At 44.3% G+C, this 27,717-nt stretch overlaps 1 protein-coding gene across 2 annotated transcripts; it reads left to right on the top strand.

The window, feature by feature from the left end:
* The first annotated feature begins 278 nt into the window (after nt 1-278).
* GPR174 (G protein-coupled receptor 174) lies at nt 279-27,046 on the top strand. 2 transcript variants are annotated; one of them, XM_068249268.1, is made up of 2 exons: nt 279-468; nt 25,004-27,046. In XM_068249268.1, the coding sequence occupies exon 2, from the start codon at nt 25,327-25,329 to the stop codon at nt 26,305-26,307; it is 981 nt and encodes a 326-aa protein (XP_068105369.1). In that variant the 5' UTR covers nt 279-468; nt 25,004-25,326; the 3' UTR covers nt 26,308-27,046. The 2 variants fall into 2 exon arrangements, with proteins under 2 accessions (XP_068105369.1, XP_068105370.1); XM_068249269.1 differs by having other exon boundaries at nt 457-472.
* The last annotated feature ends 671 nt before the right edge of the window (nt 27,047-27,717 follow it).

Here is a 27,717-nt window from a genome sequence, read left to right as displayed (position 1 = left end):
ATAAAAACATGTACTAAAATAAATTGGCCTGGAGCCCTTGCAAGCCTCTAAATAAACTGGCTGCTAAAGGGTTAAGAAAAGAATTATAAAACATTCTGAGACTTGTAGTCCACCCTGCCAGCCTCTTCCCAGTTTCCTCCGAGCTCACAGATCTCTGATCTGTCCAGTCTCTGTAACTCTCTCCTCCACTGACAGACTGCAGAGTGGAAACAGAATTTCCCCTGACTGTAAACTATGTGAAAGAAGGAAATGCAGATTATACTGCAGGGGGTGAGCAGAGCTGAGAGCCGCCACTTTCTGTATGACAGCAGCTCAGGGAAGACGCTTCGCCCGTCATGCAAAGTCTACTGCTGCCCCAGCCTGGCACACAGTAACGGCGGGAGACAGAGAGGATGCCCGGACCATGTGCTGACTGCTCCCTGAACTCTGAGGATGAGTCGTACAACGCCGCAATAGCCAACAGCAACTGTGAGTATGTAACATTAACTATTATACAGTGTTATGGTAATGTAATATAAGGGGGATGTTACTAATTGTTATTTTTACTATTATAATTATTGTATATATTATTTCCTTATATCACATCACTGATTAGTACATTTCTGTCTCTGCACCAGAGGAGCTTATACTCTTATGTCCTCAAACACTATTGTTAGCGCTGACATATTCCACAGCGCTGTACAGAGATCATTGATCCATTCCCATCAGTTTCTGCACCAGAGGAGCTTACACTCTAATGTCCTCACCACAGTCACACACTATTATTATTATTATACATTTATATAGCTCTGACATATACCACAGCACTGTACAGAGAGATCACTGATCCATTCCCATCAGTCTCTGCACCAGAGGAGCTTACACTCTAATGTCCTCACCACAGTCACACACTATTATTATTATACATTTATATAGCTCTGACATATACCACAGCACTGTACAGAGATCACTGATCCATTCCCATCAGTCTCTGCACCAGAGGAGCTTACACTCTAATGTCCTCACCACAGTCACACACTATTATTATTATTATACATTTATATAGCTCTGACATATACCACAGCACTGTACAGAGATCACTGATCCATTCCCATCAGTCTCTGCACCAGAGGAGCTTACACTCTAATGCCCTCACCACAGTCACATACTATTATTATTACACATTTATATAGCTCTGACATATACCACAGCGCTGTACAGAGATCACTGATCCATTCCCATCAGTCTCTGCACCAGAGGAGCTTACACTCTAATGTTCTCACCACAGTCACACACTATTATTATTATACATTTATATAGCTCTGACTTATTCCACAGCGCTGTACAGAGATCACTGATCCATTCCCACCAGTCTCTGCACCAGAGGAGCTTACACTCTAATGTTCTCACCACAGTCACACACTATTATTATTACACATTTATATAGCTCTGACATATACAACAGCGCTGTACAGAGATCACTGATCCATTCCCATCAGTCTCTGCACCAGAGGAGCTTACACTCTAATGTCCTCACCACAGTCACACACTATTATTATTATACATTTATATAGCTCTGACTTATTCCACAGCGCTGTACAGAGATCACTGATCCATTCCCACCAGTCTCTGCACCAGAGGAGCTTACACTCTAATGTTCTCACCACAGTCACACACTATTATTATTACACATTTATATAGCTCTGACATATACCACAGCGCTGTACAGAGATCACTGATCCATTCCCATCAGTCTCTGCACCAGAGGAGCTTACACTCTAATGTCCTCACCACAGTCACACCCTATTATTATTATTATACTTTTATATAGCTCTGACATATACCACAGCGCTGTACAGAGATCACTGATCCATTCCAATCAGTCTCTGCACCAGAGGAGCTTACACTCTAATGTCCCCACCACAGTCACACACTATTATTATTATACATTTATATAGCTGTGACATATTCCACAGTGCTGTACAGAGATCACTGATCCATCCCCATCAGTCTCTGCACCAGAGGAGCTTACACTCTAATGTCCTCACCACAGTCACACATATATATCTATATAACAATGACGTATTTCACAGAGCTCACTGATCCATTCCCAACAGAGGAGCTTGCACTCTATTTAGTATTTTATACTTGGTACTTTGGCACTTGCGGAAAAAAAAAATCAGGATGGTTTTCAAAAATAATACCATAAATATTCATTAAATAAAAATTCCCGATAGTGAACTGAAGAAAACAAATGAAATCAGTGTTTGGCCGATGACCCATCGCCTTTGACACAGCAGCAATTCTCTTAGGTACTCTTAGATGCAGCCTTTTGAGATGCTTGCATGATGGGTTGTTACAAACATTCTGGAGAACTTGCCAAGGTTTCACTGTAGACTTCAGTGGCGTCTTACTTCTTTCTCCGAAACTGATCCCAGACTGACTCATCGATGGCTCTGTGGAGGCCTCCATCTCTTGCGTGGTTTCTTCTTCTTATTTTTGCTGCAGATAAGTCATTGTGATTTTCAGCCATGTGACCTGGCCAGGATAAAGTCGATACTGATCAGATGCCTTCCCAATGGCACTGTGTAATGGATAAGTGTTTGCCTGGACAGTAAGGAGATACCTGAATGACCAACTCCATATCTAAGTATAGACCTAAAAAGTCTGCCGCTAGTAGGGGGACTGAAAGTCCAAATATTTAAATACCCCATCTCGCTTATAAATGTCAACACACGGTGGAGAGGCGCCCAAGAGTATAAAAAAGCTGAATATAAAAACAACTTGAGGTGGCTTACCTCAGACAAGAATTCACTTACGGTACAGTAAGACAAATAATTTATTGAGCACAAGGCAACGTGTTTCGTGAGATCCAGCTCACTTCATCAGGCCAATTACTGTCCCGGGTGAAGATACACATCTAGCGTCGGGCGCCTCATAAATGTGGAGATACACATAAGCATCGCCTTATAAATGTGACGGTAATTTGAAGGTCTACGATAGTTTAATTTATTATGTATACCTTTACATCAAGAAAGGAAGATCAGATGTCATTGGTCATTGTATAAAAAACATATTTTATTACAACATTTCTAAAATATTAAACAGGCAAATAACATATCCAATATGAAAACAAGAAAAGATAGAACTTATCAAAATTTGTATCTGCATATAGTGTTGATACAGCACGTTACCACCCAAATGAGGCTGAATACAACAAATGTCTAAATGATTGAAAAGCAAAAAAGGACTTCCTGTAAAATCATCAGATCCTATATGTGGAAGAGCAATATCTGAAGACCGAGCACTTAGCATGTATACTTAATCACATTCAACTCAGACCTTCAAATTACCAACTCCATTTCTTGTTCTTTACTGTTGCCTACAGAAATGTATCCAGGTCATGTCCTCCATATCTTTGGAAGACAAACCACCTGGTGTTAGAGCTAAATAATTTACATCTTGAGTCTAATCAGTCCAAAGTACCTTCTGCCATTACTCTGCTAACCTCAAGAGGTCATCTGTAGAGTTTTCACTTGGCTTTCTTTCTACCTCGGAGGAGCTTTCCTGGCCACAACTCTGCCATGAATATCACTTCTGATGAGTCGTCTTCAGATTGTTGATGGGTCTTTCAGGGTCCAGGTGGTTCTGCCAACTCTGAGCTGAAAACAAATCTGGACATCTTCCAGTTTCAAAGGGAAGAAGCTTAATGTATTCAGTTCCCGGGAGGTTGGTTTGGCGCTGCACCTCCACACGTAGAGTTGATGATTTGGTGAAAACTAATGGCTGCCTCACTGCTGAGAACTACGAGCAGATTAATATCCATCATGCAATATCTGTTCAGTCAATAGTCCCAGACAAACTGCTAAAGTCTCGAGGAACTATCTCCACTGAAAAATACGAAGAGTCATGAAAGAGGTGGAATGGAACAAAGTCCTGGTGTAGACATCATTAAACCAGTCTGAGGTTACTTGTTGAGCAAGAAGAACACATTGAACCAAGGTAGACAATGAAAGTCTGCAGTGGAGTTCTTCAGGATGGTTGGAATGACCTTACAAATCAGGACCTTCAGAAAATGTAACCACATGAGCCACAAGGCTAAAGTCAAAGTGGTTTTAAAAACTTGTACTCTTTCATTACTTGCAAGGCACCAGGTAAAGAATGTACAATGGATTTTTTATGGTGGTACTTATACTGGCATTTATACTGGACATTGACTGGTATCGTGTCTGGTGGGCACTGCAGGAAGGATCTTTTGGCCAATGGGCATTTCTTGGACTCATATGCTGTAATTGGCTTGACTTCCATAAGTGCTGAATAATACCAAAGTACCACATGCCTGGTGTCCAAAGGGAATGGCCCAGAATGCACCTGCACCCTTTATTTGAACTTCTATGGACATCTATCTTCTGGTGCGAAAGTCAGACTAATCTTAACAAACGCCATAAGAGAACTAGGTATACTCGGATCCGGTATTGTTGGCTAGCGTTCGTCTTTTATTTTTTATATACTATTGTGGATCTAACCCGGGGATCTCAAACTCAAAATACAAAGTGGGCCAAAATTGAAAAATTGGAACCAAGTCACGGGCCAACATCTATGTCCATTTGCCTCCTCCTTCCCTTATAAAGTTCCCTGGTCTCTAGTGGCCCTCCTCCCTCCCCTATACAGTCACCTGGTGTCTAGTAGTCGTCCTCCCCCCCCCCTTCCCGGTTTCTAAGGCGTCTAGTGGTCATCCCTCCCCTATACAGTTCCCTGGTTTCTAGTGACCCCCCCCATACTGTTCCCTGATGTCTAGTGCTTTATCCCTCCCTCCCCCATATGGCTTTTCTGGTGTTGTAGGTCTTCACCCCCAATATAGCTTCCCTGGTGGCCTAGAGTGGGCCAAACACAATGCAAAGTGGGGAAACCACTTGAGTGACAAATTTGATGACTGAGGTCCAGATTTGGCCCGTGGGCTGGAGTTTGATATGCATGATCTAGCCTAAGAAAATCATTGTTGTGTTGTACGCAAAGGGTGGCCACAACATCTGGCTTCAATGGTACCATCGTCACCATAGCTTAATCATGATTCGGCATTGTCTTATATATTGAGAAAAATCATCCAATCAGACCTATTTATAAGTGGGAAAAGCGTGTGTACTTAGGACCAGGTGCGTCGGTGAATGGATTGACAATCAGGTGTCACCGCGCCCTTATTTAACAAACCGACATCTGGATGTCCAAGTGAGGAAGATGATCATGGATCAGAAATGGAAGATTTTCTAAGAAGTTTTCAAAAATGGTTATTCAAGTTACAAAACTACCATTATGGAGCTGTGACTCCATCGGTCCCCTGATAATTCCGAGTTGGTGCAAGTTTTATGGAGATAGATCAACTGCTGTGTTTGGTCATTTTCTAAGCTCTACAGGTTTGCATACCGATTGCATCAACTTAGAATGAATATCATCATATTGACCATCCTTTTAGGGCCTCTTTTATACTGAAAGTTGTGATCACTATTGCAGAGACACTGTAGTGCCTGTGTAACTGTTCTATTTTACACCAAACACTTTTTTTTTGGGGGGGGGGGGGGGGGGGGAGGGGCGCAATTTTCTTGCGATTGGTCGTCTTCACCGGGCGATTGTGCTTTTACCCAGCGGATTGTATACAAAACAAAACAAATGCAAGAAAAATACAGCATGACGGGCGGCGTTGGCATTGAGAGGAAAATGTCATTGCAATAGTGGAAAAGAGGCACGGCGGTTACTATTACACTCATGGTGGCGTTGCGATTGGATAATTGTCGCCAGACACATGCATTTCAAGAATTGGAAGGTGGAAAAGGACCTTATGCCTGGTACACATCTTCAATTTTGATTGGCCAATTACTGACCAATTTTACCACCTCTATGTAGTATGAAGGTTTACCAACACAATCTGCTCATAGTATTCAATATCTATTGACCCTCCTACTACAAGGAGGTGGTAAAATTAGTCGGTGATTGGACAATCATAACTGGAAGTGTGTACTGCGCAGTACAATGCTGATGACGTCGGCTGGACCACGTGACCCGCGCGGTGGAACACACAGGAAGCCGACCTTGCAAGGACAACGGGAACCACCGGAGCTGTGGCAGCCCTGTCGATCTTCTGGCATATGTCGTGTCTGAGTCAAAACCCTGGAATAAGCATATGGCTAATACAGTATGACCTGAGTCAGCTGAGTCAGAGTATCTGATCTGTTGCGTGCTTGTTCAGGGTCTATGGCTAAAAGTATTAGATACAGGAGGACTGCCAGGGAACTGGCATTGTTTAAAAGGAAATAAATATAGCAGCCTCTATATACCACTCTCCTCTAAACAGACGACCTCATATATTGACTGCCAGGCTTTATAGTAAAGCAAATCATCACTTTTGAATATTGCGCACATGCAGAAGTGACGTCAGAGTTTGTTGGGTGATGGATTCTGCACACACGATATACTGACGATATACATACACACTGCTGGACATAAACGATCATGGTTCAATCACATCTGGCAAGACAAATCTGCATTTGCCACCGATGTCTGTCGTTAGTCTAAATATTTGTTTTTGAAATATTTGCACACGATTACCTAAGGATCGGTCGTTCTGTAGCCGTCTCAAATGACTATAGTCTTGTGTATGCAGCTTAACCACTTAAGGACTGCAGTCATAAAACCCCTTAAAGGGATACTGTAGGGGGGGTCGGGGGAAAATGAGCTGAACTTACCCGGGGCTTCTAATGGTCCCCTGCAGACATCCTGTGTTGGTGCAGCCACTCACCGATGCTCTGGCCCTGCCTCCGGTTCACTTCTGGAATTTCTGACTTTAAAGTCATAAAACCACTGCGCCTGCATGCCCGTGTCCTCGCTCCCGCTGATGTCACCAGGAGTGTACTGCTCAGGCACAGACCATACTGGGCCTGCGCTGTGCGCTCTTGATGACATCAGCGTGATCGAGGACACGGCAACGCAGGCGCAGTGGTTTTCTGACTTTAAAGTCTGAAATTCCAGAAGTGAACCGGAGGCGGGGCCAGAGCATCGGTGAGTGGCTGCGCCAACACAGGATGTCTGCGGGGGACCATTAGAAGCCCCGGGTAAGTTCAACTCATTTTCCCCTGACCCCCCTACAGTATCCCTTTAAGGACCAGAGCCTTTTTTTCCATTCGGACCACTGCAGCTTTCACGGTTTATTGCTCAGTCATACAACCTACCACCTAAATGAATTTTACCTCCTTTTCTTGTCACTAATACAGCTTTCTTTCGGTGCTATTTGATTGCTGCTGCGAGTTTTACTTTTTATTATATTCATCAAAAAAGACATGAATTTTGTCAAAAAAATGACTTTTTTAACTTTCTGTGCTGACATTTTTCAAATAAAGTAAAATTTCCTATACATTTGAGCGCGAAAGTTATTCTGCTACATGTCTTTGATAAAAAAAAAACCATTCAGTGTATATTTATTGGATTGGGTAAAAGTTATAGCGTTTACAAACTATGGTGCCAAAAGTGAATTTTCCTATTTTCAAGCATCTCTGACTTTTCTTCGCACCTGTCAGGTTTCATGAGGGGCTAAAATTCCAGGATAGTACAAATACCCCCCAAATGACCCCATTTTGGAAAGAAGACATCCCAAAGTATTCAGTGAGAGGCATGGTGAGTTCATAGAAGATTTTATTTTTTGTCACAAGTTAGCGGAAAATGACACTTTGTAACAAAAAAAAAAAAAAAAAAAGTTTCCATTTCTTCTAACTTGCGACAAAAAAAAAATGAAATCTTCCACGGACTCACTATGCTCCTCACTGAATACCTTGAAGTGTCTACTTTCCAAAATGGGGTCATTTGTGGGGTGTGTTCACTGTCCTGGCATTTTGGGGGGTGCCTAATTGTAAGCACCCCTGTAAAGCCTAAAGATGCTCATTGGACTTTGGGCCCCTTAGCGCAGTTAGGCTGCAAAAAAGTGCCACACATGTGGTATTGCCGTACTCAGGAGAAGTAGTATAATGTGTTTTGGGGTGTATTTTTACACATACCCATGCTGGGTGGGAGAAATATCTCCGTAAATGACAATTGTTTTATTTTTTTTACACACAATTGTCAATTTATAGAGATATTTCTCCCACTCAGCATGGGTATGTGGAAAAATACACCCCAAAACACATTATACTACTTCTCCTGAGTACGGCGATACCACATGTGTGGCACTTTTTTGCACCCTAACTGCGCTAAGGGGCCCAAAGTCCAATGAGTACCTTTAGGATTTCACAGGTCATTTTGAGAAATTTCGTTTCAAGACTGCTCCTCACGGTTTAGGGCCCCTAAAATGCCAGGACAGTATAGGAATCCCACACATTACCCCATTTTAGAAAGAAGACACCCCAAGGTATTCCATTAGGAGTATGGTGAGTTCATAGAAGATTTTTTTTTTTGTCACAAGTTAGCGGAAATTGATTTTAATTGTTTTTTTTCACAAAGTGTCATTTTCCGCTAACTTGTGACAAAAATAAAATCTTCTATGAACTCACCATACTCCTAACGGAATACCTTGGGGTGTCTTCTTTCTAAAATGGGGTCATTTGTGGGGTTCCTATACTACCCTGGCATTTTAGGGGCCCTAAACCGTGAGGATTAGTCTTGAAACCAAATGTCGCAAAATGACCTGTGAAATCCTAAAGGTACTCATTGGACTTTGGGCCCCTTAGCGCACTTAGGGTGCAAAAAAGTGCCACACATGTGGTACCGCCGTACTCAGGAGAAGTAGTATAATGTGTTTTGGGGTGTATTTTTACACATACAGATGCTAGGTGGGAGAAATATCTCTGTAAATGACAATTATTTGATTTTTTTTACACACAATTGTCCATTTACAGAGAGATTTCTCCCACCCAGCATGGGTATGTATAAAAATACACCCCAAAACACATTATACTACTTCTTCTGAGTACGGCGATACCACATGTGTGACATTTTTTTGCAACCTAGGTGCGCTAAGGGGCCTAACGTCCTATTCACAGGTCATTTTGAGGCATTTGGATTCTAGACTACTCCTCACGGTTTAGGGCCCCTAAAATGCCAGGGCAGTATAGGAACCCCACAAGTGACCCCATTTTAGAAAGAAGACACCCCAAGGTATTCCGTTAGGGGTATGGTGAGTTCATAGAAGATTTTTTTTTTGTCACAAGTTAGCGGAAAATGACACTTTGTGAAAAAAAAACAATACATATCAATTTCCGCTAACTTGTGACAAAGAATAAAATCTTCTATGAACTCACCATACTCCTAACGGAATACCTTGGGGTGTCTTCTTTCTAGAATGGGGTCATTTGTGGGGTTCCAATACTGCCCTTGCATTTTAGGGGCCCTAAACCGTGAGGAGTAGTCTTGAACCCAAATGTCTCAAAATGACCTGTGAAATCCTAAAGGTACTCATTGGACTTTGGGCCCCTTAGCACAGTTAGGCTGCAAAAAAGTGTCACACATGTGGTATCGCCGTACTCAGAAGAAGTAGTATAATGTGTTTTGTGGTGTATTTTTACATATAACTATGCTGGGTGGGAGAAATATCTCTGTAAATGACACATTTTTGATTTTTTTTACACACAATTGTCCATTTACAGAGAGATTTCTCCCACCCAGCATGGGTATGTGTAAAAATACACCACAAAACACATTATACTACTTCTCCTGAGTATTGCGATACTACATGTGTGACACTTTTTTGCAGCCTAGGTGCGCTAAGGGGCCCAACGTCCTATTCACAGGTCATTTTGAGGCATTTGTTTTCTAGACTACTCCCCACGGTTTAGGGCCCCTAAAATGCCAGGGCAGTATAAGAACCCCACAAGTGACCCCATTTTAGAAAGACGACACCCCAAGGTATTCCGTTAGGGGTATGGTGAGTTCATAGAAGATTTTATTTTTTGTCACAAGTTAGTGAAAAATGACACTTTGTGAAAAAAAACAATAAAAATCCAATTTCCGCTAACTTTTGACAAAAAATAAAATCTTCTATGAACTCATCATACACCTAACAGAATACCTTGGGGTGTCTTCTTTCTAAATTGGGGTCACTTGTGGGGTTCCTATACTGCCCTGGCATTTTACGGGCCCAAAACTGTGAGTAGTCTGGAAACCAAATTTCTCAAAATGACTGTTCAGGGGTATAAGCATCTGCAAATTTTGATGACAGGTGGTCTATGAGGGGGCAAATTTTGTGGAAACGGTTATAAGCAGGGTGGCCTCTTAGATGACAGGATGTATTGGGCCTGATCTGATGGATAGGAGTGCTAGGGGGGTGACAGGAGGTGATTGATGGGTGTCTCAGGGGGCGGTTAGAGGGGAAAATAGATGCAATCAATGCACTGGGGAGGTGATCGGAAGGGGGTCTGAGGGGGATCTGAGAGTTTGGCCGAGTGATCAGGAGCCCACACGGGGCAAATTAGGGCCTGATCTGATGGGTAGGTGTGCTAGGGGGTGACAGGAGGTGATTTATGGGTGTCTCAAGGTGTGATTAGAGGGGGGAAATAGATGCAAGCAATGCACTAGCGAGGTGATCAGGGCTGGGGTCTGAGGACGTTCTGAGGTGTGGGCGGGTGATTGGGTGCCCGCAAGGGGCAGATTAGGGTCTAATCTGATGGGTAACCGTGACAGGTGGTGATAGGGGGTGATTGATGGGTAATTAGTGGGTGTTTAGAGGAGAGAAGAGATGTAAACACTGCACTTGGGAGGTGATCTGATGTCGGATCTGCGGGCGATCTATTGGTGTGGGTGGGTGATCAGATTGCCCGCAAGGGGCAGGTTAGGGGCTGATTGATGGGTGGCAGTGACAGGGTGTGATTGATGGGTGGCAGTGACAGGGGGTGATTGATGGGTGATCAGTGGGTTATTACAGGGAATAACAGATGTAAATATTGCACTGGCGAATTGATAAGGGGGGGTCTGAGGGCAATCTGAGCGTGTGGGCGGGTGATTGGTTGCCCGCAAGGGGCAGATTAGGGTCTAATCTGATGGGTAACAGTGACAGGTGGTGATAGGGGGTGATTGATGGGTAATTAGTGGGTGTTTAGAGTAGAGAATAGATGTAAACACTGCGCTTGGGAGGTGATCTGATGTCGGATCTGCGGGCGATCTATTGGTGTGGGTGGGTGATCAGATTGCCCGCAAGGGGCAGGTTAGGGGCTGATTGATGGGTGGCAGTGAGAGAGGGTGATTGACGGGTGATTGACGGGTGATTGACAGGTGATCAGGGGGGATAGATGCATACAGTACACAGGGGGGGGGGTCTGGGGAGAATCTGAGGGGTGGGGGGGTGATCAGGAGGGAGCAGGGGGCAGTTTAGGGACTAAAAAAAAAATAGCGTTGACAGATAGTGACAGGGAGTGATTGATGGGTGATTAGGGGGGTGATTGTGTGCAAATGGTGGTCTGGGGGGTGGGCAAGGGGGGGTCTGAGGGGTACTGTGGGCGATCAGGGGGCAGGGGGGGGGGAAATCAGTGTGCTTGGGTGCAGACTAGGGTGGCTGCAGCCTGCCCTGGTGGTCCCTCGGACACTGGGACCACCAGGGCAGGAGGCAGCCTGTATAATACACTTTGTAAACATTACAAAGCGTATTATACGCTTCCTATCCGGGGATCGTCGGGTTAACAACCCGCCGGCGCTTCCGATTGGCCGGCGGGTTGACGTCGCGGGTGGGCGGAGCCTATTGCCGGCGGATGCGCGCGCATCCCAGCGCGCGATCCCCGGCCAAAGAATGCCCCAGGACCTGACACCATTCTGCGTTACGTGGTCCTGGGGCTGCCACTTTGCCGCCGCCAATATGAAGTAGGCGGTCGGCAAGTGGTTAAAGAGGAACTGAAGTAAGAGGTATACGGAGGCTGCCATATTTATTACCTATTAATCAATACCAGTTGCCTGGCAGCCCTGCTGGTCTATTTCTCTGCAGTAGTATCTGAATAACACCAGAAACAAGCATGCAGCTAATCTTGTCAGATCTAACACCTGATCTGCTGCATGCTTGTTCAGGGGCTATGGCTAATAGTATTAGAGGCAAAGGATCAGCAGGGCTGCCAGGCAACTGGTATTCATTAAAAGGAAATAAATATAGCAGCCTCCGTATACCTCTTACTACAGTTCCCCTTTAAGTCCAATTTAAAGTGGACCTGAACTCTTGAACAGGACAGAAGGAAAACCTAGAGAAATGCACCCTGTATGTATTTAGAGAGTTTAGCTTGTCTAATCCCCCCTCATCTGTGACTAAGCACATGTGTAATCTGATCTCTCAGCTGTGTCAGCTGAGCAGCTAATTTGTAAACACAGGATGTTAACCCTATGTCTGCTTCCGTGAAAGCAGGGTGTGGACACTGCAGATTTATTGCAGGATTTGTATCTGCTGTAACAAAGAAATGTTTTTCTTTAAAGGTTATTATGCTGATGCTTATCTTTTAGAGCAGAGAGGAAGTTCTGAGTTCAGGTCCGCTTTCAGCAGATATGTTTAAGATACAAAGGGTTCAGAAAGTGTGACGCAGCAGAACCTATAGTACATACAGTCACCATCGTCAGCAGCCGTTGTACATGTTCTGTACATTGGAGTCTGGGGGTAGTACATATACCCGGCTGGCACCCCTGATGTGTAATGAAAGGTCAGGAGGTTACATTATACAGATGACAGGTTTGATAGGAGGGGAGGGGTAGGTAGGTTTGCGGTTTGCACACACATACTACACACGTATTGTGCAATATATCCAGCTTGTGGCGGGAGACCAAGCGTGCTGCAATACTAACGCTGGAGCAGTGCCACGAAAAACGATATTATAATTAGCAAAGCGCTCTGAGCTGTGAGTACACCGGGCTGCAACCTGCAGGAGTCCCTTAGAGTCCCCTAAAGCCCACCGACCACCCGGTACAGCAAGGGAAAATTATACCAAACGCTCACATTTTTAATATACCGGTATATGTTAAATATATAGAATGAATTTTACATACACATAGTCCCCTACTTACAAACAATTCGAGTTACAATGGTTTCAGAGATACAAACAAAGTTGTCTTCATACCAGGGACGGATCTAGGGGGAGGCAGGCAGGTATCTAGCCCCAGGCGCAGTTTGTTGAATTCTTAAAAAGGCGGCAAAATTTGGATGGGAAATGGCAGTTTAGGCGCCAAAACCTGACCTTTAGGCGCCAAAACTGGATGGGGAATGGCAGTTTAGGCGCCAAAACCTGACCTTTAGGCGCCAAAACCTGACCTTGCCCCAGGCGCAATTTGGTCTAGATCCGTCCCTGCTTCATACATAAAATATACAATAATGTTTGTGTATTATGTATTTTTGTTGTTCACTGTTACAGTGTTATATAAACTGTTATAAGTAGTTTAGGAACCCGAGGTGAGAGGGATATGGAGGCCGACATGTTTATTGCCTTTTATATAATGCACATTGCCTGGCTGTCCTGCTGATCCTCTGCCTCTAATACTATCAGGGCAGGGGCACACATAACATAACATGAAGGACTGCATTTTAAGTCATGTGTGGGTTTTTTTGTGTGCGTTTTAGGTGCATTATAACTGCGTTTTTGGTGCGTTTGCGTTAGCATTTTTTTTTACCGCATATGCATTTTTCAAGAGTTTTGCATGCGTTTTTGTTGCGTTAGCATTTTTTTTACCGCAGATGCGTTTTTCAAGCGTTTTGTGTGCGTTTTAATGCATTTGCGGTTCACATATACAAAACACATATGCGTTTTGTATGCGTTTTTCATGCGTTTTACAATAGCGTTTTATGCAAATAACAACAGGAAGCGGAAATGCATTACAAAACCATTTTTTTTAAACAAAAACACATATAAAAACGCATACCATTGCGTTTCCATTAACTTTAATTATGTTTTTGATGCGTTTTTCTGCAACAAAACCTGTGATTTTGAAAACGCACACTTAGAAAATGCATATGCGTTTTTATATGCGTTTTTTTCCTGCAGCCCATAGACTTCCATTAGCGGCAAAAATGCAGCATTTTCTGCAATGCTAGTGTTTCTTCTATGAGTGCACCCAGCCTCAGCATTTATCTATGACAAATCTGACAAGATTGCTTGTTTTAGGTGTGTGATTTAAGGTAGCCATACACTGGTCGATTTGCCATCAGATTCGACCAACAGATAGATCCCTCTCTGATCGAATCTGATCAGAGAGGGATCGTATGGCTGCCTTTACTGCAAACAGATTGTGAACCGATTTCAGCCTGAAACCGATCACAATCTGTGGTGGTGGTGGTGCTGCTGCTGCTGCCGCCGCTCCCCCCCCCCCCCCCCCCCGCATACATTACCTGCTCCGCCGGCGCGACTCCAGTCCCCAGGTCTCCGCTGTCTTCTTCTCCGCTCTGGTCTGGTCTCCGGGTCCGGCATGCTTCACTTCCTCCTGTCCCGGCAGGAAGTTTAAACAGTAGAGGGCGCTCTACTGTTTAAACTTCCCCTAGACAGGAAGAAGTGAAGCATGCCGGACCCGGAGACCAGACCAGAGCGGAGAAGAAGACAGCGGAGACCTGGGGAGTCGCGCCGGCAGAGCAGGTAATGTATTGCAGCTGTATTGCGTCGGGCGTCGGGCACTCGAACGCCGCTAGCGATGCGCTCCCTACCCGCGGGCGATCGACGGTAATTTCCCGCACGGAGCGATCGACGGGATCGATCTATTTTGGGACGAAATAGATCGAAATTTAGCATGTAGCGTGAACGATGTGACAGCAGATTCGATCCCAGTGATCGCATCTGCTGTCGATCGGCGGGGAATCGGCCTAGTGTATGGCCAGCTTTAGACTCTACGGACCAGAAAGATCAGCAGGGCTGCCAGGCAACTGGTATTGTTTAAAAGGAAATAAATATGGCAGCTTCTATAGGTCTCACACCTCGGGTTCCTTTTAAATCACTGAAAGAAAAAAAAACACATTAAAAACAACTGAAAAACATAGTTTATTCTATATGTCCAAATCCAGACTTGTCTGAAAGTAAATCCTTTATCTGCGTTTCACTGTGTATAATACAGGACTCCACTTACACACAATTCAACTTACAAACAATCTCTTGGAAATGGACCTTTCTAAGGCCTGGAACCCACTTCAAATCGCAAATCGCAAATCGCTTGCATTTTTCATTGGTGTCTTGTAAGCGAATTCATGAGCGTTTTCCGGCGCTTTTGGGAGCGATTTAAAAGAAGTGTATGTTTTTTGCCAGTGATTGTGATAGCGATTTGCGATTAGCGATTTTAATTCTGATTGGTCCCTTCAATGTATCATATTTTTTTTTACAGTTTGCAGTAATTTAAAATCGCACACAAATTGCTATGTGTAGGGATTCATGATCGATTTACCAACGCTTCAATACTTTACATTGAAACGCAAACACTCCCAAAATGCTGCATGTCCTGCGATTGCGATTTTGCTCATCACAATCGCTACTGTGGAATCTGTTACATTTATTTGCATTGGCAGAGCGTTTAGGGAAATCGCTTGCGAATTAAAGCGCTCATTAAACATTCAAAAAATTGATCTAGTGGGTTCCAGGCCTCAGTAGTATAAATACGGTACCCACACACACACTTCTCCATTGCAAATCGCAATGGCAAATGCGCTATGATAGCAATTTATTTATTCTTCACAATGTGAATTTATATGCATCTCTGCTGCGTGGTTTTTGTGCAATCGGTCAGTTTTCACAGCATGGCAGCCTTTTTACTTTTTCTGACGATTTGTAGTAAAAAATTTAAATAGGGAATTCACAACAAAAATTGGGATAGCACTGTGTTTTTTGACATGCGGTTTTCTTGCGCACCGTTTCATATAACGGCCCTTTTCCCCCTGAAATTCACAATCAGTATTGCTAATGTAGTCGAGGTTCTCTCTGTTTACGATGCATGCGTATCAATGTGATTTTTGCGTGTTTCCGATGTTTACACTGCGCCCGTGCATTCTTGATTTCCGATGAAAAACAAAAACAATTTGCCCAGTCACCAACACTGGAAAACGGTTGCATACAGTGCATTTGTGCTTGGCCAAAAATTTAATTGGAAATGGGATATTTGAGAACCATTTGGAATACCAACAGTCATAAAAAAATATTGTAAACTTTCTCGGCTCCAACATCTAGTAAGTTTTAGGGGTTTTCATCTAAGAAGGCCAAAATTACTCCCCCCCCCCCCCCCTGGAATATGTTTATTTCCATAAAATTTGTATCAACATGAATGTGATACATCTCATTAACCCTCCTGGCGGTAACTCCGAACGTAGTTCGAGGTAAGCCGCGCAGGAGGATTTCTCAGGCCCCGCTGGGCCGATTTGCATAATTTTTTTTTTTTGCTACACGCAGCTAGCACTTTGCTAGCTGCGTGTGCACTCCGATCGCCGCCGCTCCACGCCGATTCGCCGCTACCCGCCGATTCGCCGCTACCCGCCGAATCGGTGCCAGTCAGCGCTGAGGGGTGGATCGGGACTCCCTTTGACGTCACAACATCGATGACATCATCCCGCCTGTCGCCACAGCAATAGGGGAAGTCCTAATGGAAATCCCGTTCAGAATGGGATTTCCGGACGGGCTTGATCGCCGGAGGCGATCGAAGAGGGTGGGGGGATGCCGCTGCACAGCAGCTATCATGTAGCGCTGCTGCGCTGCCCCCTGGCGGTTTTTAATAGACCACCAGGAGGGTTAACTATCCCTAGCTCTGAACTCTGTACACAAAGGACTGCACACTGTTGGGTCCTGTAGAAGCCCCCAGAGCCCACTGACCAATATACAGAAATATATACGATATGTGGAATATTGAAGTGGTCCGATTTAAGCCTGGTACACACTTTCAATTAAGATTGGCCAATCGCTGATCACAGTGGCGTAGCTAAGGAGCTGCGGGCCCCGATGCAAGTTTTGCGATGGGGCCCCCCCAAGCACTCTATACATAACAATTGATACGGCGCACCAAAAACCTGCCAATGGCAACTACAGTGTCAGAGGTGCAAGAAGGGGATGGGGGACAGTTTGTTAATAATTACCATTATTCAAAGCATCTATAGAAGTGATTATTCTGAGCACAGGACCAATAGAGAGCTTATACTGTAGTTGAGGGTGGGCCTTTCGGGGCCCCTCTGGCCTAAGGGCCCCGATGCGGTTGCTACCTCTGCACCCCCTATTGCTACGCCCCTGCTGATCAGTTTTACCACCTCCATGTAGCATATTCTTCGAAGAGCGATCTACTCAACTTGCAATACAGAGAAAGTTGTGAAACAGCGATGACCTCATAGTGGCCATGATTGCATCACACAAGATCATTATCACACAAATGTCTATAAAGTCCCAGCTGACTATCTTCTCTGTAATCTACCCATCGAAAACACACAGCAAGATCATTGCCTAATTTTTTGTTTGTTTTTTTTCAGAGAAATCCGCATGTTGTTACCATCATTTACAGCAGAAAATGAAATGTCTCCTTGCAGTTTCACAAACTCTCCTTCCTGTAAATTCTAGAGAACTTATTTTTTTTTTACACTGCAACAGAAACGAAAATTTATTTTTTTTTGAGAATTGAGTTGTTGAGCTTTGATGTTGGGGGAAGTGAACGCTCTCAGCACCACTTCCGGCAGGTGACAGAGCTGTGACAATGGTTACAGCACATCTGCGGCCCGGGGAAGGGGGAGGAATGACTGTAACTAGAATCGTTTTTATACATCATCTAGTGTAATTTCCAGAGCACAATGCTGAGCTGTGTGAATTCTGCAGCCAAGTATGAAAATAGAACAATGGGGAAACTTATACAATCAAAGGCCCTCACGGTGTGACTGCGGTTCAACGCCTGCGTATGGAGGAAGCGAGATTTAATCTTCCACTATAGAAAGGGCTCCTTGCTGTAAAAGCGGAGAAATGGTGGATCAAACACTCATAAATGAGTGTTCCCAGCTGGGACTGTCACCGACTTTGTGACAGGGACAGTATGCCCAAAATCATGCAAAATGCAACATTTTAAAAAGGGGTGGCGTCTTCCAATGAGATGGTTATAATGGTCGCCTGCATACAATTTGTATGCAGATTGGAGTTGGGCCAATCAAATTATCAACGGGAAGTGTAGGTGGCTAGCCCAATTCCTAACTGCAGTCAATTTACATTTGTCAGCTTCGTACCTGTTTTGCAAAATGTGCACTGCTGCCCTGGCCGTTTATTTGAATTGCCCCATTATTGAATCCTAAAGGTGCTCATACACAGTACAATAAAAACGTTAAATTTTTCTGTTTATTCGACCAAAACGATCGAATCAAATAAAAGTTGAAAAGAATCTTTTTTTTTTCAAGAAAAAATAATTTGTTATCCTGTTTTTTTCAAGAAAAATACGATTGGACATGTTGGAAATATCTTTATATTTGATCTAACGGAATAATCAAACAAAATGACCTAATCGAAAAAAAAAATAAAAAATTGTACCAAGTATGGGCACCATAAGAGCCGTTTACCACTACAAATCCCGAAATGTAATCACAAGCAATGCGTTTTCATTGCGATTTTTACAGGTGTTTTGCAATTTTCACCGGATTACACATTTTTGGGGGGTTAATTTCACAAGAAAAGAATGCAGTGTTTCGTCTGCAATTTCTTAAGGTGGCCACACCCCATACATACCCTGTCCCTCAGTCTGCCCCTCTTTCTTCCTCATCTGTCCCTCTTTCACTGATGTACAGATCTATGTAAATGAATGTATTTTCTACTACAAACTGTGTTTACATTGAATGTATACTTCATTCCCATCCTTTTAAGGGAACCCGAGGTGAGAATAATATTGAGGCTGCCATATTTATCTCCTTTTAAGCAATACCAGTTGCCTGGCTGCCGTGCTGGTCCTCTGCCTCTAATTCTTTCAACCATAGACCCTGGACAAGCATGCAGCAGTTCAGGGGTTTCTGACAATATTGTCAGAACTGACAAGATTAGCTGCATGCTTGTTTCTGGTGTAATTCAGTTCACTACTACAGCCAAATAGATCAGCAGGGCTTCCAGGCAACTAGTATTGTTTAAAAGGAAATAAATATGGCAGCCTCCATATCACTCTCACCTCGGGTTCACTTTAAATTTATATATTCCTTATTTTCTTACTATGAAGGAAAATGAAGCAGGATAGAAAGGACCAGTGTGGTTTGAATTATAAAACAACATATTTTTCTCATGAAATAATTATATTATGTGTGACTAGGGGTGTTTTGGAGACGTGGTTAGGGGGTGTGGCAGGGGCGTGGGCCGCGTGGCTTAAGTGTCCCTCTTTCTTATTTAAAAAAGTTGGGAGACTATCACGCTGGTGCCTGATGAGATAGCGTACAGGTAAAAATACAGCAATGGAGCAAGCGTAGTCTAAATCAGGCTGAGGTCATGAACAGGTCAGAGATATCGAGGTACAGAGTAGCTAGGCTAAATCGTAGTCAATAATCGAGCAGAGTCATACACATACATCAGATGTCAGTCGTATTGCAAGGATCAGGCAGTAACAAAGTCAGGGTCAGGCCGAGTCAGTAACGTAAATCAAATGGCAGCGGTACAGAAGGACTAGACAAGAGCGAGGTCAGGAGGCAAGCCAGAGGTCAGTACACAGATAATACACAATATGATGTTACAATAATATTACAAGAATATATACGAAAATAACTGACTAACTGGAGTACATATATAATGTGCGTCTACACAATATATTAATGTAGCTCAAAATAGCTAGCTAGACCTAGAGGCAGCGAACTGAATGCTCTGGCCTTAAATACAAAAGTACTCAAACAGTAGCCACTCCCATTTGGTGATGTCACCTAGTGACATCACCTGCGGTCATCCCTAACTCTCCTTCTGAGCCTATAAGGCTCACTCGAACGCGCGCACGACCTAAAGGTCGCACCACGCACGTGCGAGTCAGAAGACCCTGCCAGAGGGACGCCGGGGATGCCGCCAGAAGACTCCAGCGCAGAAGTCCGGGCCACGCTGGAGACGCCGCGGGCCCTGGAGCTGGAAGGTAAGCTCATTACAGAGGCATGAAGCACTCAGAAATTACTTTATGCTTTCAGTGAAGTTGGGCTTCCCCTTTTTCCCAGCGGGGTTCCCCTTTGTGGGCACCCACGAGAGAAATGTGTCATCTTGTCATTGGGTGGAACTTCCCCTCCTCGCCCAGCTCTATATATAGAAATCTCTAGGCACCAATGTCCTCATTGTCACATGTAAAAGTTTTTGAAACAAACACCATATGTGTAAAGGTGGCCATTAGCGAAGCGATACAATCTCACGAAAGATCAGTCGTTTTCAATCATTGTTGTAATTAATCGGAAGCGATCGTCTGTGCTCACTAAGGGCCCGAAAACTGCGCACATGGCACTTTGGGGCCGAGTTCGTTTTTGCGCAGGGTGAGCCGAGTGTTAAATACTTAAAGAGAAACCGTGACCAAGAATTGAACTTCATCCCAATCAGTAGCTGATCCCCCCTTTTACATGAGAAATCTATTCCTTTTCTCAAATGGATCATCAGGGGGCGCTGTATGGCTGATATTGTGGTGAAACCCCTCCCACAGTGGTCCTGACAGTTTCCTGTCTGTGAACCTCATTGCATTGTGGGAAATAACAGCTGTTTACAGCTGGGTCCAACTGCCAAAAAAGCAAGCAGCATCTCCTTCCACTGACATCACCTGCCAGCAGTAAAAATGTCACCATGTGATGAATGTCAGAATGTAAATCAGGGAGAGGAAAGATTTTACAATGGGCAAGCACTGACTAAATCATTTATACATAATTATTATAAAAATAAAGCACTTTTTTAGTACATTATAGGAGTTCCTCTTTAAATACCACTCCCCTTCCGAATCATCGCAGCTCAGAGGTAGAAGTAATTTAGGGTCCAGCAATCCCCAGATCCCCGAAGTCCCTGTGCGCGGGGCGCGGAGTAAAACATTAGTACTACAGCCGCGCCAAGCTTCAGCGCTACACGGCTAGGGGCGGGTGCCGAAAAGCCCTGCTTCGCCGAAAACCTGCTAACCAATTCAATCAGATTACTAGGATCGATCCGATAAATAGATCGATTCCATCAATCTGATCGGATGGGTTAGCAGGTTTTCGACCATTAGTGGGTACGACCAATTATTTCCAATCGATTATAATGATGATTGAAAATGATCGTTCATCTGTGGGATTATATCGGTGGCTGTATATGGCGGCTGCTGGAGAGATACGTAGAGAGCGCACTTCTCTTGCGCAGACTGGAGGAAGTTACGGGAACCGGTACCGGCACTGGAGAAGGCTGAGGACGGCGGCGTGGGAGCGATCCGGGCGTATGGGGCTGGAGGAAGCCCCAGGTATGTATTAAAGCTTTTTCTTTTATCATCTCTGGTTTCTTTTAAAGGACATCAGAGGTGAAAATTAACTGCTGAGATAAACAACTGTATCTACCCTCCTTCTTCTAAAAAAATTACTTTTTTTTAGATATCCCACAGTTTTATGTTATATTTAAAAGTAGTTTTTAAGTTTTTACTGTTGTATTGTCTTTGCTCAATGACACATGCTATGAAGTATGCCAGAGCTCATATCTATGATCTATTCACCCTTGTTTATCTCTTTTCTGTTCTCAGAAGCCATTTACTGATAGGAAAGTGTTTTATGTCTGTAATTCCTTATCAGTGAGGACTTGTTCACACTAAGAGCTTTTCTAAGCGAACACGGTAAATCCAGCGCTGGACACTTGGGCGCAGCAGCGCAGGAGACTTGGGCGCAGCCGGTGCCACCATAGGCCGTAATAGGAACTACGGCTATCGCAGTGCACAGGGAGTAACTTCAGCGCCGTCAGAAGACGGATCTGAAGTTGCTTTTAAAACAATAATTCGGCTTCCAGCAATTGCTGGAAGCCAAATTATTTCATTCCCCCACTATCCATGTCGGCCTGGAGGGGGAATAGTAATTAACACGGCCCGGACTTGTGCGGCAGCAGGATCAGACATATACTGGCTGTGTCCTGCGCCCAAGTCTCCGGCGCCGTTCTCTCTCGTACGCTTTCTAAGCGCTTTGTGATTTTTAAAGCTCTTGCTTATGTTATCCTATGTGAATGTGCACACTAGAGCAATGTGATTTTGTAAAAATCCCCCATAGCATTGCATTAGCTAGGCTGACCAGGCGTCCTCTTTTGCCCGGACAGGTCCACTTTTTCCGACCTGTCCGGGCTGTCCTCCCGGGTTTTTGAAATGTCCGGGTAAAGAACCGTTTGGGAGGCAAACACGAGCCAAACATGAGACTCAGTCTAGTGATGGGAATTTCGGCTCTTTAAGCATCGGCTCTTCTGGCTCGGCCGCTCGGCACCCAAAGAGTCGGCTCGTTCGGCTCCCAAAACGGCTCTTCATGATGGGAACCAGCCAGGCTGTGCATAGCAGCCGCACGGTGGACTTTAAATGCTGGATGTGACCGATGATGTCACTTCCTGCATTTGAATTCACCGGCGCGCGGATGATGTGGCTGACTCCTATCTCCTGCTCACCGCCGATCTGAGGTTTGGTAGCGGTGGCAGCTGCACCGCAGGGGTCAGGGGAGAACGAGGGAGGTATATTTAGGAAGCAGCATGGGGGAAAGCATTTTGTGGGGAAATGTGCTGCCAATAAGATTGCATTTGTGGGGAAATCTTCTGCGAATCTGATTGCATTTTGTGGTTGGCCGGCCCTACACCATGTGGTCTGGAAAAAAAAATGGCCCTCCATGCCCGCGAAGTTGGACAGCACACTGCTAAGCTCTTGTATATTTTGCCCCACCCATGACCACGCCCACATGCTGTTGTGATCGTCCTCTTTTTTGGAAATCAAAATATGGTCACCCTACATTAGCAAGAGCTTTTCAGAATCACAAGCTCTTGTAGTGTGAAGTTTGTGAACAAGCCCCGAGGGTTAGGCTATAGTCCGACCCAGCATCGACCTGGGTAGAAACAGTCACTTGCATACCTGATGTTTAAAGTGTAACTGTCGGATCATAAAATCAAAAATCATTTCTTTATTTTTATCTGGTAAACAAGTAATAAGGATGCTAATCAGGCAATCCAAAAGTTGAAATCACTATTACTTTTCTTGTTGATAAATGATCATTCCCCAGTTTACCTGACTCTTATTTGGTACACACAAAATTTGGTACACACGCAAGGAAGTTGCAGGGCATGCTGGGTTGTCCTTTTTTACTTCCCTACTTTCCCCTCTGACTTAACTAATGCAGCCTGATTGGCTGAAGCCTCTTTCCCTCCTGTTTTCCCCTCCCACACCTCTGTTCCTCTCTGATTGGCCAATATTTCTCATGCTGAAACAATGCATTTTCTATATTGGAGGGCGGTCAAACGACGATCGTTACAAAAAAGACGCAAACGAAACGATCATTAACTCCAACGACCAACAACTGATCTCGTTAGAAAAGAACGATCCGTCCTGGCAGATTTTTTGTAACGACCATCGTTATAAAAAGCTGTGTGAGTACAGAGATCGCTGCAAAGCGATCGTTACAAAACATATGGGCATGCACAAACACTATTTGTATTGTTGAAAAGCATCTTATGTTGTATTATGAGTACTATGAAAAGGCTGTAAATGTTTTTAAATATATGTGTGTTTCTGTATGTGTATATTTTAATAATATTTTTTTTCTCATATAAATATATATATATAAATATATATCTATATATATATATCTATATATATCTATATATATGAGAAAAAATATAAAAAAACCACATAAATGTGTCTATCAAGTGGCTTTTACGCTTGACATTATGTTTGGCCCTCTCTAGTCCACCTGGGAAGCTATTATGAATCAAAGCCTTTTATAAGATACCTTTGACGTCACTTCCTGAAATCTACTGAAAGATAGTTCATTTGACGACGCAACTTCCTTTTTTCTATTGGACATTAATATTGACGTTTCTTTCGTTTTCCTTAACGAATACATCATTTGTAATATGTAAATTGCCATGTCACTTCCGTATCGATCGTTCGCTAACGATCGTATCATGTTCACCTTTTCATCAACCTATTCACGACCATTTTATAAATCCTCATTAAACAATCGTTTGTCGTTCGGCACAAACGATCGTTGTCGTATGTGTGTACGTAGCTTAAGGGAGGAAATGGCATCAGGATTGACTTCAAAATAGCCACACTTAAAATGGGAAATGCTAAGAAGGATTTTCTCTTTTTTTTTACTGTAGAAAAATCAATAAAATAAAAATGTGGACAGTAGTGCAATACATCTGTTATGTAAGTATAGCAAGTATTTATCTACTTCTATATGTGTTATTTATTTCTGAGATAGTATGGCTGACAGCTCCTCTTTAACATTTTCAGTTAGAGAAAGAAAAAAAGGAACACGGCATAGTCCTTTGTGTACTGTGCTAGGCACTGTACATACACATGTCTATCTCATCATGTCATATGTCACCTTGGTTGTCCTTTAAAGGATATCTGAGGCGAATTGATAAAATCTAGCTTTATTTTCATTGGGCTTCTTCCAGCCCTGAGAAGTCACGTGTGCCCCTCCCCGCCGCTCTGGACCCGCTGGCAGCCTCTGAAGGATCACCAACCCCCGATGGGACGTCTTCTACGCATGAGCGGGCGTGTGTCTGCCCCTCACTAGAGCATACCCATGTCACTGGTAGCGTACGGCCCCTCCCGATGACATGGGCGCGTTCATGCACAGCGCAGGCGCATGCACAGAAGACGCCAACCCATCGGGAGTCAGCAATACTTCAGAGGCTGCCAGCGGGACCCAGGAGAAGCCCCAGGTAAGTAAATATAGATTTTATTCATCACCTCTGATTGGACCAATCAAGTGCAATTCCTGCCAGTTTTCACTGGCCCAATTCCACACGGCATACAATTTGGATTAAATTCGTGTGCCAGCTGGAATCATTAGTACCTCTCCAGTTGTAGCATATGGTGGAGAGAGTGGTGGGATATCTCGGGTAGATGCAGGACTGTCCATCGTTTTTCTGAAGACATGTAACCGTTTTTATCTCCGTTGTTTCAGAGTCGAGGTTGTGGCGTTGGAGTCACCATGCCGTCCTTCCTGAAAACTCCCAGAATCGTCTCCGGAGCGTTCCCCGTTCAGGAACATCTTATAACCAGCTAAATGGAATGGCAGAACATTGTCCCACCACAATGGACGAATCTACACACCCTCCAATTCTCTGAACATCTGAGGTTTAAAAACAAACAAACATGAAACTGACAGAGATATGACTGACATGGAACCAAGAGAGTCCGAAACACCAAAATTAGTACATCTGTAACATTCCAGGATTGGTCTTGCGTTCTGGACTGGTTGACCTGCTGATTGACAGCCGGTGGAAGATGTCTACTGGTGAGAACGTCACACAGTGCATAGTGGACGAGCAGTTCATGGAGTATCTATATGCCGTGACCTACGCCATTATTTTAGTTCCTGGATTAATTGGAAATGCCTTGGCCTTATGGGTGTTCTATGCCTACATGAGAGAGACGAAACGAGCGGTAATTTTCATGATTAATCTCGCCATTGCTGATCTATTGCAAGTCCTTTCTCTGCCCCTGAGGATATTCTATTACCTCAACAAGTCTTGGCCGTTCGGCACCTTCCTCTGCATGTTCTGCTTTTACCTGAAGTACGTAAACATGTACGCCAGCATCTTCTTCCTGGTCTGCATCAGCGTCCGCCGCTTCCGCTACCTGATCTACCCCTTTAAGTTCACGGACAGGAAGCGCATGTTTGATACCTATGTGAGCGCCGTAGGGTGGATCGTGGTCTGCGTCAGCTGTCTGCCCTTTCCACTATTGAGGATGCAAAATTCCACTCACGAAAACGGAAACGAGAGCCTGGAACAAAAATGCTTCATGGACCTTCCTCTTCGGGACATTGGGGTAACGAACTCCATCTTGGCGGTCACTTTTGCAGAACTCTTTGGCTTTGTGACCCCGCTAATCACCGTGCTGTATTGCTCTTGGAGGACAGTGATGTCACTGAAGAAGCCGCATTCGGCTTCCCATGACCTTGGAGAAAAGAAGAAGGCCTTGAAGATGATCTTGACTTGCGCTGTGGTCTTCCTCATCTGCTTTGTGCCATATCACTTCACCTTCCCGCTGGACTTCTTAGCCAAAGCTGGGAAGATCAAGAATTGCCAGCTGAAAAAGACCATCCTCACGCTTCACCCGGTGGCCTTATGTCTGGCAAGCATGAACTGTTGCCTGGATCCAGTTATCTACTACTTTACCACTGATGAGTTCAAGAGGAGACTCTCCCGACAAGACATCGTGGACTGCAGCGAGTTGGAAATCTTCAGCAGCAATACGTTATGACGTCCACTACTGTATAACGTTCCATCATTCCAAGTCCGAGAGGCCCTGAGGGTTCTTCTGCCATTGTGTCCCCCTTCTGTCACCCCTGAAGTGAAGGAGAGGCATGCTGAGCGTGTGAGGGAATGTGGAGGCAGAAAAAGCAAATGTTGTGAAAATGACAACTTCCAAATAGATTCCTGAGGGCTCGTTCCCACTATCGCGAATCTGCATGCGTCCAACGCATGCAGATCCGCACATGTAATGCAAGTGGATGGGCCTGTTTCCACTGTAGCGTTGTTGAGGTGCGTTTTTTTCAGCGGTAAAAAAACGCACAAAAGAGCCAACGATTTCGCCTGCGTCGGGAATCCGTGCGAATCGCCGCTAATGTATTTAATAGTAAAAATGCATGCGTTTTTTACATGCGTTTTTACCCGCGATTCGCGTGCGATTTCGCACCTTTTCCAATGTTATTTTGCCCTGGCAGTGTCATGGTTAATTTCGCATGGCACCCTGCCATGCCAAATCGCACGCGAAATCGCGGGTAAAAACGCATGCAGAAACGCATCCGCATGCGTTTTTACAAGCGTCGGAATGCCGGCGAATCGCGTCGCAACAGTGGAAACAAGCCCTAAAAAGTTTCACAATTCATCTTCTAGAGATCTGAGAGTGTAAGTGGAATCTTCAAAAGCCTGGGAAGTATTTCCTGAGGACTTTTAATAGCTTTTGCTCCTCAAAAGATCATTAAATTTAAACTGAAGAATGTCTCTGCATTCCAGATTGGTCCTCAGTCTACTGCAAAATCGAGAGCAGCAGGGAGAGAAAGAATAACTGACATTTCAGTCCGTTACTTTTTAATTTAACACTCAACTAAAGCCTGATGCACACATCCAATTTTGATTGGCCAATGACTAGCCAATTTTACCACCCGCATGTAATAATGTAATACGAGAGTCAACAGATTTTGAATTCTATAAACAAGGCCGGATTAATACAATTTGTGCCCCTAGGCCTAGGACAAGTATGTTGTGTCTCCCCTTTCTTGTGCAGCAGCCCCCCTCCCATTCCATGTACAGCCCCCTCCTCCATGTGTATCATCCATGTACAGCAGCTCCTCCCATTCCACGTGCAGCCTCCTCTTCCATGTGTAACATCCATGTACAGCAGCCCCTCCCATTCCATGTGCAGCCCCCTCTTCCATGTGTATCATCCATGTACAGCAGCCCCTCCCATTCCATGTGTAACATCCATGTACAGCAGCCCCCCTCCCATTCCACGTGCAGCACCCTCTTCCATGTGTAACATCTATGTACAGCAGCCTCCTCCCATTCCATGTGCAGCCCCCTCTTCCATGTGTATCATCCATGTACAGCAGCTCCTCCCATTCCACGTGCAGCCTCCTCTTCCATGTGTAACATCCATGTACAGCAGCCC

This window comes from Hyperolius riggenbachi, chromosome 8 (assembly GCF_040937935.1).
Source record: "Hyperolius riggenbachi isolate aHypRig1 chromosome 8, aHypRig1.pri, whole genome shotgun sequence".
Taxonomy (NCBI): domain Eukaryota; kingdom Metazoa; phylum Chordata; class Amphibia; order Anura; family Hyperoliidae; genus Hyperolius; species Hyperolius riggenbachi.
Note: the sequence above shows the minus strand (reverse complement) of the source record. Positions and strands in the feature narration are given on the sequence as shown.